The 17,554-nt window shown below is 41.1% G+C and overlaps 1 protein-coding gene across 1 annotated transcript; it reads right to left on the reverse strand.

The window, feature by feature from the left end:
- Nucleotides 1–515: 515 nt before the first annotated feature.
- Nucleotides 516–17,101, reverse strand: RunxA (Runt related A). The gene is made up of 5 exons (XM_064699703.1): nucleotides 16,540–17,101; nucleotides 9,135–9,248; nucleotides 6,934–7,035; nucleotides 2,410–2,607; nucleotides 516–1,696 (listed from the first exon to the last, which is right to left on the reverse strand). Exons 1-5 carry the CDS (start codon nucleotides 17,099–17,101, stop codon nucleotides 726–728), a joined length of 1,947 nt encoding a protein of 648 aa, XP_064555773.1. The 3' UTR covers nucleotides 516–725.
- Between the last annotated feature and the right edge of the window lie 453 nt (nucleotides 17,102–17,554).

The following is a 17,554-nucleotide window of genomic DNA, read 5'->3' on the forward strand; positions in this document are numbered from 1 at the left end:
CCGGGGATTCGTTTCTATGACTAGCTTCTGTGTAGTTGTATGGCTCGGGAAATCCGTGGGCCTGGGACTGCTGCTTCTCTTTGGGAGGCGCAGACCCAATGCTGCCTAAAATGTAGTTTCATCTGTGAACTACAGACGAGTAGTTAAAAGTATCTAAAAATCTATTGCAAACATTCTTAGCTGCTCAAGCGCGTAACGATTTCGACAGGACATCAAGCTTTTTAGTAGCGAAATCGGGTCGAAATCGTTGCGAATTTGAGACGAAAGCGATTCTAAAAACGTTTTTCGCAACATCCATTTGCTAGTTTAATTATTTATAGTGGTTCTTACTTTGGTTTTCTTTTCATGCTTAACATTTGACTATACTGGTGCGCTATACAAACATAAATAAGTTTTGTTTAGTTTTTTTTTTATATTAGTTTTGAGTTTTGAGAACTCCAACAAATTCTACTAAAAGATTCTTCTCTCTTATCATTGGCATACAAAAAAAAATAATTATGTCTCGTACGGCCTAGAAAAGTATATACAGAAATGTACACTCAGTAACCCACACCCCCACACCCATTCCCACTTCCACTTCCAGCCCCATTCCCATCCCCACCCATATCCCCACCCAAGTCCCTATTCCCGCTGCCTTGCAGATGCTCGTGCTGCTTCTCCGCCGCTTGCCCCTCGACGTGCTCGTGGCACTAAAGAACTGCGGAGCCGCACCACAGAACCTGACCTCAATATGGCCTCCAGACGCTGCCCCCGTTGTCAGTTGGGTTATGGTGGCCGCGATGGGCAGCGAGCGCGGCCACCTGACGATTTGTGTTTCCATCTTCGATGTTCCTCACCGACGCGCCGCAGTTGCCAATCAATGTTAGATCGCCTGGATGCGCCACGCCCCCGCCGGTCATAATGTTATGCTGCTGCCGTACGCCGACATTGCTGATGTGATCCATTACGCTCTGCAGCTCCCCATGCACGGAGGAGTTGGGCGACGCATGCGCCGGCAGCGTGTGCGAATGAAAGCCGTGCGCCGACTGATTGGCGGCGGTATATAGCTGCGAGTAGAGCAGGCTGGCCGGGAGCACCGGGTAGAGCGATCCATTGCAGCTGGCGGCCGTGGCCCCAGCACCGCCGCCATGCCCGCCGCCGACGCCAACACCAACGCCGCCGCCATAGGCCGAGGCAGAGGCATGCTGAGCCTGGTTAACAATGCCCGGAAAGTTTTGGTTGGCGCCCAGCATGGCGGGATTTCCAGCGACAGCCGATGCACCTGCTGAGGTACCGCTGCCAGCGCCAGCAGCACTAGCAGCACCGTTGGCGGCGCCGCCATTGCTCGCACCGGCGCCACTGCCGCTGCCCAGGTTGGGTGTATTGGTGGACAGCAGATCCTCCTGCACCGGCGACTCGGCCTGCGAGCTGTCACTCAGGCTGCGCGGCCCGTTCTGGCTGGAATGCACGTTGTACTCATTGCTAGCGTTGGTATGATATCGTGGCACCAGAATCGAGTTGGCACCACCGCCGCCGCCAGCGCCCGTTGCACTTCCAGCGGTTGCCCCGCTGCCGGCGCCCGCCCCATTCACCGTCGATGTAATGGATGTCTGGCCACTGGCGCCCAACAAGCTATGATGCGACATCTGGCCACTGGAGGATCCGACCAGACTACTGAGATGCTGATCCAAATCGCTGGCTGTCGAGTCTGGCAGCACTGCGCCAAATAAACAAAGTAAGTATGAATAGAAATTAGGAAAGAAATGTATTTAAAAAATGAATTTTTATCTCAGACTTGGAAGACGAAAATAAAAGACTTAATCTATTGATTTACACTCTAAAGACTTAAGATTATTGAAACACTAACTAATATAAAAATATTATATACGGGTCTGTTCCTTATTTCGCTTCCCATACAATCTAGTCGTTATTTAAAGGAATGAGAAGCAATTGGTAAAATCAACCAAAATATATAGACAAGCCTGTAAAATAAATTTCATTTCATTCTTCATGATATTTATTTTAGCGAGTAACCTTTCCTGCATAATTATTGTTCAAGAAAAACTTGAACAAGCATAACAAAAACTATTTAAATGAAACCGTTCTAGTTTGAATTGAGGCTGCTAAAAGTAATTGTTTTTCGTTGGGACACTCAATAATTATTATTTGAAAACGATTCGGACTCACTCGGACTCAAGAACACCAAAACGGAAAGGAGTCGAAAAGTATATAAATGTTCTTTTCACATCGAATCTAAATCTAGAATGAGCCCCATTGACATTTGGCAATCAAAAATAAATAAAATACAAATTTAATAAGCAACTGATTCAACAATAGAAAATTAAATTAAAATAATTTTATCGATATATATTGACATTTTTCGATATATATCGATTATGAAAAAATCGAAAAAAAAAACTATTGACTTACTTGGCACACAGTCGCGATTGGTGGCGCCCCCAAAGTCCTGATTGTTGCTTTGGTCATTGGAGGAACAGGTGAAGCCCAACGCTGGATTGTTAAACTGCGCTGAGGTGGGCGTAGTGCAGGAGGATAGTCCGCTGCTAGCTAAGTACGGCGAGTATGCAGATGCCGCCGATCCGTAGCCCCAATGCGTGTTGCTGGCACCTAAACCAAATTGGGACATATCTTTGTTGTTGGTATCGATTTTGATTTTTTTGTTTTTGTTTTTGTTTATGTTTTTATATACGTGTTAGATTTATGTGTGTGCGTGAGATGAGAAAAAACAAACAAAGAGAAGAACGTGATAAAAACTAGAATACTCAGCAGATGAAGTATACGACATGTGTGCAGAACTCAAAAGTGCAAACCGAAATCGATGGCAAAATCAGCAACTAAACGAAATCAAATGCAACAAAGTACCTCAAACCGAGCCGAAGCGGGTAAGCGAATCGGTTCGCAAAAAATGTCTTTATCGTTTCGCCACACTGTATACAATTATTGTCAATAAGTGAACCCCCAATCCAGCCATCGGCCATCGCCCGAAAGGTCGCCCGTGTTACGCGTCTACGGCTTTCAAATTTATGGCACATGTGGGCCGCTAATTGCAGCTCCATCATGGCCATTATGCGGGACTTCAGCTAGAGCTGTGCATAAAAATTACAAACGAATCTCTGATGCGACGGTCAGCGGCCAAAATGGTTTCAATGTAAACGTAAAAGGTGCGCGCAATGGCCGCTTGGCGTGGACACGATCCCGAAAATGCCAATGTTAGGCCCATATCGTGGGCAGGGCTGATGGAGGGGGCGTGGAGGGAAGGGGATAACTGGGGTTACGGATGATGTACAGACCACGTTGCGGGTCCAGACTCATGCACAGATAATTAGGCTTAATTAATAGCCCATTCGGAAATTATTAATTAGTTTTTATAGGCGACGGGCGCATTTTCGTATCCGGATATTGATTTTGTGGTGGCTTTATTAATGCTATTGGCTTAAATGCTTCTACCTCCATTAATTACGTTGCTTTTTGTGTACAGTTTGTTGCTGTTGATGTTGCTGTTGTTGCTTGTTGTTGTTGGTGTTTCGGTCTGCTGTCTGATGTTTGTTGTCACACCGATTGACTTTCTCTGCGCAAATTTTGTTACTTAATTATTAACAAGTCAGAACGGTTTATACATTCGCAAAGCCAACCCAAATGTGGGTATTTCGCAAATATATGCCGACTACAGTCAACTTCCAAGGAAAGCTAACCCGAATTGTACTCTGTACTTAGCTCTTGCATTGATTTATCGGACACATTTTAGCTAATGACTATCATGTTTACATTTTATTAATTAAGTCTCAAAATGTTTTATGATTTATTCAAATTCCAACCTTCTTAAAAAAAAATAGCCCGACGCTGCCCGCATATTTCTAAATTATGTTAAAAATTTCAATGTATTTCAAATACACATTCGTGCAAACTTCAGACATTTAAAGGTGCTTTAGTAAACAAGTATATAAATTAAAAACTGCAGCTCAGTTTTAGCCAGCGACCTCTCGCTTGTTGATCCGACGCTTGGCTTTCTCTCACTCGAAGGTCCGGTCTTAGCTCACTTTCGACTCAGAAGATGCTTTGCGATGCCAAACAGGACCAAGAATCTTTAATACAAATCGATTTGCGTGGTATCTCGATCTTTTACTGTCTACTGCTCTGGCTACTACCCGCTCAATCTTGAATTTTTTATAGAAATCAGCCGGCGAATAAGAAGACCTTAAGAAAAACTTTGAACGTTTAGCAGGCAGTCAGTTCATAAGTCCATTTAACGTTGACATTTCATAAGGAACACTATAAATAGTTCTCAGTTCTGATGGACTGGTATTTTCCCAACTCTAGGAAACGTCGCTCTTTACCAGCCATTGACAATGTGTGATGGTGTGTGCACGTAACTTGATTTTTAATGTTTATCGTTATATTTTGTATTTTGCGAAATTAATAAAATATATGCCAGTAATTAAGTCAAGCAGCGACTGTCAATAAAATTTGTTAATAAATAATTCAGGTTATTTTGCTTTTTGCATATTTACAATTAAATTATGGGTAATCAGTAACAACAGACGCTTTCAGTAATCATTATTTACACACGCACACATATATTCATTGCATATAGTGTGGCCAACTACACAAATATACACACAGTCACATATGTACAAGTACATATATGCACATAAAGGTATATATATATGTATATATATATTTATGTATATATTTATAAATATACGTGCATATAAATGAGTAACAGTCATAGATTGCAATGTCGCCTGGCAAATGTCAGCCTGTAAATCGCGTAATTTGCATTTTGATTTGTGCGCTTCACGCTAGACAAGCGGGGTATGGCTTGGGGCCTGGACACCGGCCACTGGGCGTGGCAGGGGGCAGGAGCTGCCGGGCACTGCAGGGGTACTGCCACTGAGAACAAGTGCAAATTGACAGTCATTGGCAGGCCATTTTGTATGCTGATTGAATTGCATTTGATATTTGTTTAAAGGCACCGCTGGTAATTATTTCAGTTTATAGAACAAAAGTGAATATATAAAAAATATCACGAAAAAAGGTTAAATTTAAGTTACTGTCACGTTTGACTAACGATTAAATGCAGGCTTTGTCGTTGTTGTACGCCAATTAAATCTCTATTTAAATTGAAACATCAAATTTTATATAAATTCATTTTTAAATGTATTATTAAATTAAATACCCTAACAATGCAGACACAGCAAAAAACTTGCCCACAATTTTAATTATTGATTTATGACTCTCACCCACTTATATGTACTAAAGGAAATAACCCGGCGTCGGTCGGATCAAACGAAACATATCTAAATAAAACCTCTTTTATTTTTTAAACAAATTTCGCGGGGGTTCAATCCGCAAAGATCGTGCTCAATGTACAGACCTTAAGCCTACTATGCTATGCAATCGACTTTGTCGGGCGACAATGTATTATTATATCGTTTTATCTGTGTGTAACCACATATTAATGAAATATAAATAATGACAATTGCTGCTTATTTTGTACCGGCGATCCATCTTGTGCTGGTCCGACGCTTAGACAACCAAGCCAAGCAGGCTTGGGCTTCTGTGGCTGCGTTGTTCTTTAAGTTTTTCATTTACCTCAAGCCGACTTTCGTCCCAAAAGAAAGCAGATTTCAACTTTTGCTTTTAGGGCTTTCCTCTCGGACAGTAAGGACACAGCAATCTGTCAGACAGTCAGACAACCAGTCAGTCAGTCCTTTTTATGTATAGGTATAAATACCTGTGTACAATGTTTGTTAGCGCTTTTGTTGCTTTGAATTTAAATAATAATTCGTGTGTGTGCCATGATTTATGCGCTTTAACTCGCGCACAGAAACAACAATACAAAATGGCGACAAACACACTCATACACACACACACACACCCACATACACACGCGCAGGCAAACATAGTTAAAGTTACGTACACACAGACAGATAAATAACACGAGTTATACACATTTTTGACGCCTGCTTTTTGTGCCGTTTGTCGATTGTCATTGTTACTGTTGTTGTTGGCGTTGACCAACGTTTATTTGTTTGTATAGTAAACTTTGGTTAAATAAAGTGGCCAACAGTTTAATAGCAGCGCAGCTCGCAATAACAGCAACAACAATAATAATTTAGGGCAAGGTAAAGCGAAATGTCAATTGCAACGACAATACCCTGTTGCCCTAGTAAATAAAGAGTATTTCAGCCAACAATCTACATTCAACACAGTTGTTAAGTAAGCGTCACAACTCTGGCTTGTACGTCTACGAATCATAACATGACATCAGAAAGATGAAATTAAAGTTCTCTGAATCCTATTCGTAACCAAGTTTGGTATCATATAATTGTGAACAGAGCATTAAGCAGTCGCGAATTACTGCTTGCAATGTTCTTGTTTTTGTTGCCAACTTTTTGGCGCACGCAAAGTTTTATTAACAAAAATATTAATATATATAATTAAGCGGCCAATTAATTCAGTTGCCTAAAGCGTGAAAAATTGATGTCAAGATTTATTTTTATTATATATTGTATAGTTGTGTTTTTTTTTTTCATTAAACTGTATAGGTTTAATTATAGTAACACTTTTTGTTGGTTTTGTCTGGCCGCAGTTTAAAACCTGACGTTGTTTGTGTTATTGTTCCTTTTTTTTAAGCCTGCCACCTAACCGCTTCGTGTGATTTTGTGCGGTTGCATTGGGGCACACCACACAGTCCACACAGCTCACCTTTTGCCCAAGACCCACCTTCAACCGAACATGTATTTTTTGGTAGCATGCGGTTTTTTTTTTTGTTTTTTTTTTTGCATATACTGTTACCCCAGAGTGGTAAATGAAAAACCGAAAATTAGAAAACAAAATGTTCAACAACGAATGCAAAATGCAAGTTGCATCAATGATGAGACAAGTTTATGAATTACAATGTATGCAGGATATTGGTTAGATGGTACTCACTCTGACAGTTGCCAATTGGCGGCATCCGGAAGCCGGATAGGGGATCCGTGGAGAAGTGGAACGGTCGCTGGCCAAATGCAAAGTGAAATTGTTGTTGTTGCCCTAAAAGGGATAACACTAAGTTTTTTTCAGTTTTAATTTTCTGTCCTTAACTTAATGTTCTTTTGTAGTTATTTTATGTGTGTGTGTATGTGTGCATGAATAATCAATTCAAAAGAACCCAAAATGTTGATGATAGATATGCATTCATACTGTTAAAAAGTACCCTCCTGTTAATATGTCTTATCATTTTAATTGGTTTCTTATAGAAGCTTGCCAATAGAAAAGGCTTTGACTTAGCAACTAAGTTACAAGACTCCTTTCCACCATTGGTAAGCTGCTATCGAACTGTGAACAGAGTATTGTCCAGTCGGGTTTACCTCACTGCAAACTTTCTTATCCTAACACACCGGGAAGCCATTGAAAATCGGCACAAAGGGGCCTTCTTGAAGTATATACAACGGATTAGTACGATTAACTAAGTCGATCTAGGCATGCAAGAGCTATCCTTCCATTTTCATAATATCGATAAATATCGATTTATAAACTTGGTAGATTTAATGAGTTAAATACAACCAACTTGGTATGTAGGTTCTTGAATATGATTAAGAATACTTTATTTTTAAATTCCTTTTCCCAGTCTCGCATAAAATGATAAAAACTCATTTTTGAAGGTAGCGCCATCCGCTTTGGTATTATTAGCAGGTACTGAAAATTTAAAAAGGATTTAAAAAGACTGCAGTTCCCAGACGAAGAACTAGCCCACCCGCTACTTCATATGTATGTGCATTTGGATGTGTTTTTTTGTGTATAGAGGTATAGAAGAAGGTTTAAATATTTGCAACAGCAGCTATGCATTGGGTATTTTTCACTCCTATTAGTCTCTACTACATTTCTTTAGTGCCTATAGAAACAAAATATGTGTTAGATATCTAGTTGAAAGCCATATTTGGTCATACTGTTTTATGCTGCACGCTTTCTATCACCTTCACGTTCCCTCTCCCCTCTCTCTCTCTCTCTTTCTACCAGTCTCTCTCACTCGGCCTGGGCTCTTGTTTTACAGCTATGAGCTGTCTCCCATTATGCAGCTCTACGGCAGATTGTATTCATTATAAAATAATAACCTTTTGTCTGATGTTGGTAGCAGCAGCTTAAACCTAACTCTCGTTTATATGTGTGTGCGTGTGTGTGCCCCCGTGCGACTGTGTGCGTGCTTATGCCGCAGAGCCCTGAGGTCTCTGTGTTTTCGCAGCCAGAGGCCAGAGTGTTGCAGTCTGGCTGCTAAGGATATAAATCATGCCATGGATTGAATTGTTGTTCTCGGACTCAACAGATTACACTAGCAACAATGACAACAAGACAAACAACTACAACTTCTGCAACTGTTGTTGTTAGTCTGGATCCGAGTCTGAGCTGGTCTGCCTTAACATATGCAAAGTAAAATATTTGCATGCTTATAAATATGCATTTGCAGATGCTAAACGTTGAGTCGACAATGCATATTGAACACTCTGCAACGACAACAGACTTCACAAGTAATAGCGCGCTAGCCGAGAGTGCCCGACTAGAAGATATCATATACTCAGCGCCGAGCTGCCATTACAAACATGCGTACTTTTTCCTATACAGCGGCTGTGCTTTATTTAACTTCTGTGTTTGTAGTTCCAATCTTATGTAACACGCACACATACCAAATTAGAAGTCTCTTGCTCTTATATTTCCTGAGATCTACCCGGCAACTTTTCTTTCGAAATCGATATATATCAGTATTATGAAAGTGGGTGAGACGTTGATAAAAAGTTAAACTAGATAAGATTTATAAATATATATACATCAAAATTCAAATCGTGCTCATCAAGAATATATATTATGGTGTGGGAGATATTTTCTGTACCCAGTTACATGCACTTGCCCAGAAATAGTATACCCTTTTATTTACCAAATTTCAATGAGTCCAGGGTATAAAAATGAACAAACGAGGTGAAAGGTGTGCTCTTGTGTGTATGTCTGTGCTGAGTGCTTTAATAAAGTCTCATTCATTGCTAAAATAAATTAATTTGTTCTTGCAGTTTTGCAGCTTGTGTAGTGAGTGCAATAAGTATGCTCCTGGCCACAGGGCACGGCCTATCGGGCACGGCCCATTGACTGCTATTTATACTTACTGGTTTTGGAGCGCGGCTCGCGGGGCCCATCGACGGTTACTTTGATCGCCTTGTTATATGTAGCTATATGTGGTGGATTCGTTGACACTGTGATGGTTAATGTGAAGCTCTTTCCTGGAACGAGGCCAAACACACAAAAAGAAAACGAAACTCAATTTAACAAATTTATGACTGGCAGCTCTTCGAATGTATTCTACACACGCATGTAGCCACATTCACGGCCTCAAAACATCGGTCGATTGTCACATCGTAAAAATCAAAGCGATTTGTTTACTATGGCACAATAATATAAACAGGCTGGCTGGCATTTAAGGCTAATGATCATAGCATCAGATTAAATGGGACTTACAACAGGGCTTGGCGGGCTCCGAGGAGACCGGAAATTAGCTTCTAACAGGCACATGTCAGCCAGTTTTTAGAGGTTCTTTCGTGCCAATCAAGTTTGTCGCATTTATTTTTATTTTTTGGTTGTCATTTTTCCACTCCTTTTTCGCATTTTGAATTTATCCGAATTGTTTAATTAGTCAATTAATCGATTTAATTCTTAACAATATAAAATTGTTGATTTATGTCTTCAATTAATTTTCACATAGACATTTCTTTTCCCATATGTATTGCATACTAATTGCTTTTGAGCGTATTTTATTCATATTATATACCTCTTTATACTTATTATCATATGATTTAAAAATTAATTTATTATTAATAGATCGCGTTTGGTATCCACCCACCCCCTCTTCCCTTCTTAGAATTAATTACAATTCGAACTCATTGTCTACAACACATGACACACACACACACACACGTCGCTTCACTGGCAGTTGAAAGCTAAGATTTATTTCATTTGTGCCACACAGTTTTCTTTTAATTAACTTGTTACGCCTACCTCTCTACCTAACCAGCCTGACTTGGAGAAGGACTGTCCCAGCCACTTGGCTGACTTCTTTTTGCTATTGTCAAGTGTTGCCAGGCCCACGACGATGCTGCGATTCAATTAAAAGCATTTCAGCCAACTCCTGTTCTCGACTAACAACTGCGAAAACTGTCACCCTTGTGGGGGGAGCCCACACCACACCATCCCTTTACCTTCTTACCGCACCCCACCTAGCACTTGAATCGTAGCCGTTTTGCCTTTTTTGTTTTGTCTGTCAATGACAACGCGGCGTATGTGCAATGTCTTCAAGGGCTTTGCCTGTTGCCGCCGTTTGCTTTTTAAGTTGACAAACAAAGCGTAAATCATTTCGGCACGCACCACAATAAACCACACACACACACACACACACACACACGCGAAGACCCCAAGATCCACAGCGTCGGAGGCTTACACATGTTGCTGCCACACTCCACTGCGCCCATTGCTAACAATGCCGCCTTAATTTTGGTTTTAATCTCCGCCTTGGGGTCGCACTTTTCTTCATTCTTAAGCTGCCTGGTTGTCATCTTGCTTCCCAGTTTCGAGCAGCTTCTCGGGCTAGATGCTTGCCATAAAAAATGAACTTCATCTAGAGTCTGTCTGCAGTAATTTCTAGTGGCGACGCCCACTGCCCTTCTGCCCCGTTGTCCGACTGCCCTGCCGCAGCAAAATGCTTTTGCACTTTGTCCTATGACACTTTGTCTTTATTGCCGTCAAGTTTTGTTCATTGTCGTGCTATTTTTCGGCAATTCTTTTATAATCTAATTCGGAGTGGGATCATTTGGGGGTTTTACAACGATTAAAGCATTTGAAACAAATACAATTTCGGTAAAAAAAAGACTTGAAAGTGGTTTATCGATTTGAGCTGTCACAATCAGAGATCTGAAATGTTCTTGGAATAAGCAAGACTTTTGTGCAGATATTTTAAGCAAAGGCTTAACTCTATTCTTTTCTTGCAGCATTTATGAGATTGCCATATTTCAAATTCAATATTGCCCATATTTAAATTTAATATACTGTTCAATTACAATATTATATAATATTATTTAATGACTAATCAATTTTATTCAATATTATTTTAAATTAAATTTATTTTCATAATTATTTTTCGAGCAGGCAAATTTTAGTTTAATAAATGTTATAAATGATGTGCACTTAATTGTTGTGAAGTCATATTAAAATATATTAAAATTTTTATTTTTTTAAACACCCTACAGGTTAGTTGATTTCAGCTAATATTTTAAGTTTAACCCCAGCACACACATGAATGCGAGGGGAATTATTTTATTTATAGATTCGATTTGATAGGATCTACTCTGATAAATTTCCCAAAGCTGTTGACCCCTAACAATGCCTAATCGGTGAACAAAACACTTTTTATTGAATGCTGTAAGCCTCATAAATCAACAATTTTCAATAAGAAAAAAGAAAAACAATGAAGAAAAAACCGTGAGGAAAATTCGACGGGAAACCAAATAAGCCACAAATGCGTTTTTGTGTTAGCCGACTTACTGGCTGGATTAGAAGGCTCAGAAAGCTTTTAAGGACTTAGTGTACACAGGTAAACACAAAGTAAAGAGAAATTTCAAATGGCTGACGAAAAAAAAAATGATAAACCAATATATGTACCCCTGCAGAGTGTGTGTGTGCGTGCGTGTGCGCGTGAGTTTGCCAAGACAGGCAAAATATGACAAACGAGGCAAATATTTAAACAAAAATATTGAAACTTTTGGAGATGAGCCAAAAATTTAATTGCAAATAATCTGCAAATTGTAATTTTAAGCCACGAAAACGATGATGTGCCCAAGTTGCCTTTGTGTGCGTGTCTGTGTGTGTGCGTGTGTGCCTTCTTGTGATTTGTGACACAGCCACACGCATTGACAGACAGGCAGAGACATGGTGTGTGTGTGTGTGTGTGTGTGTGTGGGCCCACTTCACTTTGTCTTTGCTGCCCACACCCGGCACGCTGAGAGACCCCCACTTACTCGCACGACACGTGTGTGCTTTGTATGCCTTTCTTTACCCAATTGATTTATGACGCTTGTTCTGTAAATTGCCAAGGATTTGCAACAAGGATTTCAGTTATTTGTCAACAGCTTTGATTTTAATGCCACACACAAAATGCCTACTCTTCGAAGGAGAGGTGGCTGAACAAGCTGAACAAATAATCTTCCCTTGTGGATGGAACACTTAAATACCCGAAGGAAAAGTAATCTGAATGTAATATTATGCATTAAAATAATTAAACATAGATCATAAATAGTAAAATTTTAAAATATGTGGAAAATGCGATTCATAGATATTATATGGAAGTTGTAAGTTTTATCCGATTGGCTTCAAACTGCAGCTGCAGCGAATTTGGGAATCCAATCCAAAACAGTGGCAAATTGGCGTTTGTTTACCATTCGATTAGCTTTGATACGTTTTTTGCCAAATACGCCGCTCTTGAAGGGAAATTTCGGGTCAAAGGTTTAACGAACGATAGTTTAGTTTTTGGCTTCAAGTTTATCACCACAAGACTAACATGCGCAAACGCAGTTAATTGCATCTTTTTGTTCTTAATTTCAAGGATTTTGAACCTTTTTCAAATATCAAGATTATCAAGGTTTGAATTTTCCACGGGCTGGATGAAACTGTTATATCTAAAATTGTAAGTATAAGACTTGCCACGGGAAAGTGCATATATGTGTGTATTTGTGTGTGTGGGTATGTATGGATGTATGTATGTATGTATGTATGTATGTATGTATGTATGTATGTATGTGTGTATGTACGTATGTACGTATGTATGTATTTTATCAAGCAAACTGCAATAAACATTTTCTCTGTTTTTCTGTTTTTATGCCTCCCGCCTAATGATGTATGACGGTGAAATGAGCGTGCGTGTGAATTTACAGGTAAGTACAAAATTACAAATATGCATTTATATACTTATATAAATACATACATGTATAACTGCAATTAAATTGTTGTTATCTTTTAAATCTGTGTGTTTTTAGAGCCCACTATATAGATAAAATTGCCTTGAATAGCTCAGCCCTAAGGCTAAAACTATTGTTGTATATGCGTCTAATTTAAATGTATATAGCTGATTAACATGCGCCTTATCAAAGAGCGATCTCTATAAGTGAGTTCATTTTGAGTGTGACACAGTTTAATGCCTGCCTGTTGCTTTCTTCAAACTCCAAAGCCAAAACTCAATCGCCGCACATTTACCCACAACATTTTCAGCACGAAAACACAACAACAATAAGGACCCAAAAGCCAAAAACAAATTGGGTGTACGCATTCAAAAATGTACGAATGGGGTGTGGCGCCTCTCCACACAGATCCTGAAACCCAGGCCTTGGCGCAGTCAAGGTGTCAGTTCGTAGAAGTTTTTTTATTTGTATATTGTATTATTTTTTGTTTTTCTTTTCATTTTTGTGTCTTGCCTTTTTAACGCCGCCTTCTTTTAACAGCTTGGGGTCTTGACTTTTGCCAGGCATTTGTCTTGGCTTACTCCAGACACGGCCTGGGTCTCGGCCCCGAACTCTGGGCCACAGCCAAACACTCGGAACGTGCGCCCTTTTTGTCGTTTGTCTTTTTATACAATTTTTTGGGGAAACGCCGCCTTTCACTTTCGATTGTTTGCCTTGGCTGGCTTGGTGGGAAGGGGGCTTGTGCAGTTCATTTTGCGGCTGTCTTAAATGGCTTGGGAAAGTTGTGTAAATAAAAACCTCAACGCTGCGAACCCTAAGCTTAACATGCTATCTTTATCGATAATGTTGATGTGGTTCGGAGTGGTGTGGTGCGCGTGGTGTGGTGCGGTGCGGTGTGGTGCGGTACGCTGTGCTGCGTCACTTTGTGATATGATGCGATGGAGAAGTTATCGACGCGAAACTTGCTTTTGGCGGCAACTCTCGTAACAATCGCCAACTGGCACCAACAGCCCCTGCGCAACCTTCACCTCTGCCCCGAATGCTCTGTGCGCGTGTGTGTGTATATGTGTGTGTGTGCGTGTGTGTGTATGCGTTTGTGTGTGTTATTGCGTGCATGTGCATGGCACTTTGCTAATTAAAAGTGTAGCCTAGTGCAGAGCGCAGGGGCCAAATAAATCGATGCCCGGGTAATTAAATTGCATGACGCGCGCACACGATACACCCAAAGGGTAGGAGAAAACACCAGCAGATGTGGTAGGGAAGAGGGGGTGAGTTTGTGGATGTGCATTTCCTATTTTGCTATTGTAATTAGCAGGCGACAGCAGCAGAAGCTAAAACAAAATGGCGGCCGCGAAGCCAGGCAGCCAACGGTTAGCGGAATGCAAACACACAAATCAATCATACGCAGCGTTGCCGAGCCGAATCAGGACCAGCAGCAGAAGCAGAAGCAGAAGCAGAAGCAAAACCAGAAACAAAGCACCAAACCACAACCGTTGCAATTAATAGCCAAAGTAACCAACTGAATCTTAGAATATCGATTATGCACTTCAGTGTGAGAGCTGTGTTGTGGTTGTCACAGAAATGCTGAGCGTCAGCAGCGAATTAATCAAACGAAAAAGAAACAGTCGCCAATTTATAACAAAAGGAATCCAATATAACAATGGGCATGCAAATCAAATGAAACACATAACTTTCCCCCCCGTTTTGTGCTGTCACAACGAGAACGTGAATGCGTAAAGCTAGTTCATGTTAGCCACGGGGCAAGCCGTCTGCGCGAGCATCGACGACACGGTACGCAGCGGCTTGTTAGCCAGGACGTTGACGTTGTTCTGCGTCTCTCGGGCTGCCAGACGGCCTAAATGAATGGAAATTTACAATTAAACGCCTCAATGCGAATCCATATACGGATGTGAGAAATGAGAAGACGGACGCGTCTATTGGCATGCCCACTGAATGACAGTGCATGAATCCTGCAGCACATTCGGCAGACTTTGGTGCAGGTCCCGGTTAAACGTCGCTCGCCCTGTCACAAATGCCGCAGTTAAAGCTTTGGTTTTTGCGGTTTTACAGCAGCGGATGCGTAAGTCCCTCTCTCTCTCTCTCTCTCTCTCTCTCATTTTCTGCCTGTTCATCTGTATCTCTTCAAGCTCCGCAGTGTCTGCCTATGTCTGTATGCAAACAGAGTTTAGCTGATTCCGTTTTGATTCGTTTGAATAAATCACCATTTCATTTATGCCTGTATTTATAAAGTTTACTCTATACAAATACATAAAAGTGTTTGTCCTGACTGACCGAATGACTGATTGGTGATCCACTCACAGCCCAAACTTAGTTTTGGGCAACTTCAGTCGTTTAATGGTATTGTTTTGGCATTGATATTATCGTAACGAGGTGAAGATAGAAGATTTAAGATGTATCTGCCTGAAGTTGGCGCTAATTTAAGACAATTACGGTACCCATTGCTTTATTGTTTTGACTCAAGCGAGAACAAGTTATGGCTTCTTTAAATCGTATGTATTAAATTTCCCATGCTGACTATCTGGCCGTGTCAAAAGTCGTCTTTTAACTTCAATCTGACATAACCCGCGCACAGTTAACAGTCCATTTCGCCTGGCAGTCTATTAAACACTTTAAGGTAAAGTCTCGTGGATGGGGGACTGGGTCTGGGCACCCGGAACTGATGTCAAGTCTTCGGAACTCGTCTGCTAATGAACTGCTGACAATTTTGTGCAGCGTTTTACAAGCGGTTAGAAAAGGATACAAAAGGATAGCTGCGTGGAAAAAAAATGTCGGGGAAAAAAGGCAAAGATAAAACGATGCCAGAGTGCAAAAAGTGGCTGAATAATACTTGGACAAGAGATGGAGAGCACACTCAAAACTTTTGCCACTCAGCGGACAGCGGCGTGAACGGGGGGCGATAATTGAACAAATTGTTTCGAGTGCATTTCAGCCACAAAGGAAAGCCCCGACTACAACCAGCGGCTACTGACTTCTATAAATACATGTATTCAGCTTTATATATATTATATTTATGTTACACTTATAAAGAAGCACTTAAAATAGTTTTCGGTCACGAAATGACTGAAGCGAGGGAAATGAGCATCAAATTATTGTGACGTGGGCAAACTGTTCAGAGACAGAGTTTCAGAGAATATTGTACAGACTTTCATATAAATCCGATTATCCGATTCATTTTTCTATACTACTATTCAAATGAAAAATAGGTAACCATCAGATATATTTGCCTAAAGCAAAGTTCCATAAAGCATGAGTGAGAAATTAAGGCTTACTTCGGGTTGAGGGTTGGTTTTTTTCGAATTGTTCAAAATAAATCTGAATGCCGAGCTCGCACCTGTTCGGCTCATAACCGTTTTGCAGAATTGTATTGCAAAAACTGAATATTCATTGAATTTTTCTGAGATCTAGCCGAAGGCCGATCCTTGACCTGTCTTGTTGACTTTCGTGCATGACTGGCTGCATGACATGTCAGAAAGTTTGTCCGTTGGCCGTTGCCTGTTCTTCATTTATTTTTATATTGCATGGATATATATGGATATGGCATGAAACTTACCCCTGCCACTGCGTCCGACAAATCGTAGATCGTTGAACTTGGCCACCTGGTTCTTCATGACGGCTGTGCAGTTGCGCAGCTCGGCGCAGTAGTTCTCATCGTTGCCAGCGCGAACCGTGACCATGGTGCCGTCCATGATGTCACCCAGAGAGACGACCTTGAAGGCCACCGGCAGCGTCTTATTGGAGCGCCAGTGCGGTGGCAGGACGGTGCAGACGAAGAGCGGGCTGCTTGTTCTTATTAGCTCGCCGGGATGCTCGGTGAGGAAATCGCCCAAGGTGCGTTCAGCCAATATGTCCGAGGTCATTTTGGTGTATGCCTCGTTTAGTAGCTGGGCGGGTGTTGGGGGCGTGTTCTGTTCGGTGTTGTTGTTGCTGCTTGAGCTGTTGTTGTTGTTGTTGTTGTTATTGGTGCCATTTGTGTTGCTTGTGTTGTTGTTGCTGCTGCTGGAGTTGTTGTTGTTAGCTGTGTTGTTATTGTTGTTATTGTTGTTGCTGTTGTTGTTGTTGTTGCTATTGGCATTCGATGCCGTCGAATTGCTGCTCGTGGTTGTCAAATGCATTTTGTGGCCGTTGTTGTTGTTGTTGTTGTTGTTGTAGTGGCTGTTGCTGTGATGCTGCTGTGTGCTGTAGTGGTTGTTGTAGGGGTGCTGGTGATGCAGCTGCTGCTGCTGCGAGTGGTGCTGCTGGTGCTGCTGGTGCTGCGAGTGGTGCAAGTGTTGGTGCGTATAATGCGGCGGCTCCTGCTCAAACTGCTCCAGATGTCCTTGAGCGTGAGCTTGCACTTTTTTTAGGCGAACAATTTTGTCTGATTTGCCCAAACGTTGGTTGGATTAACAAAATTCGCTCGCTGACTAAACAGCTGAAAAAGACAAAACAATCGGATAAAATGCCATAGATTAGACTTTTGGTATTACGAAACAAAATATCTTAGATACAGATCGATCTTGTAGGTACACTAAAAAAACATATATAAAATTTACTTCCCTGCGCTGTAACTAATTATATTATTCATT

Source organism: Drosophila montana, unplaced genomic scaffold (genome assembly GCF_035044405.1).
Source record: "Drosophila montana isolate Dmon_TW-CO22-7 unplaced genomic scaffold, ASM3504440v1 contig_1624_1, whole genome shotgun sequence".
In the NCBI taxonomy this organism is placed as follows: Eukaryota; Metazoa; Arthropoda; class Insecta; order Diptera; family Drosophilidae; genus Drosophila; species Drosophila montana.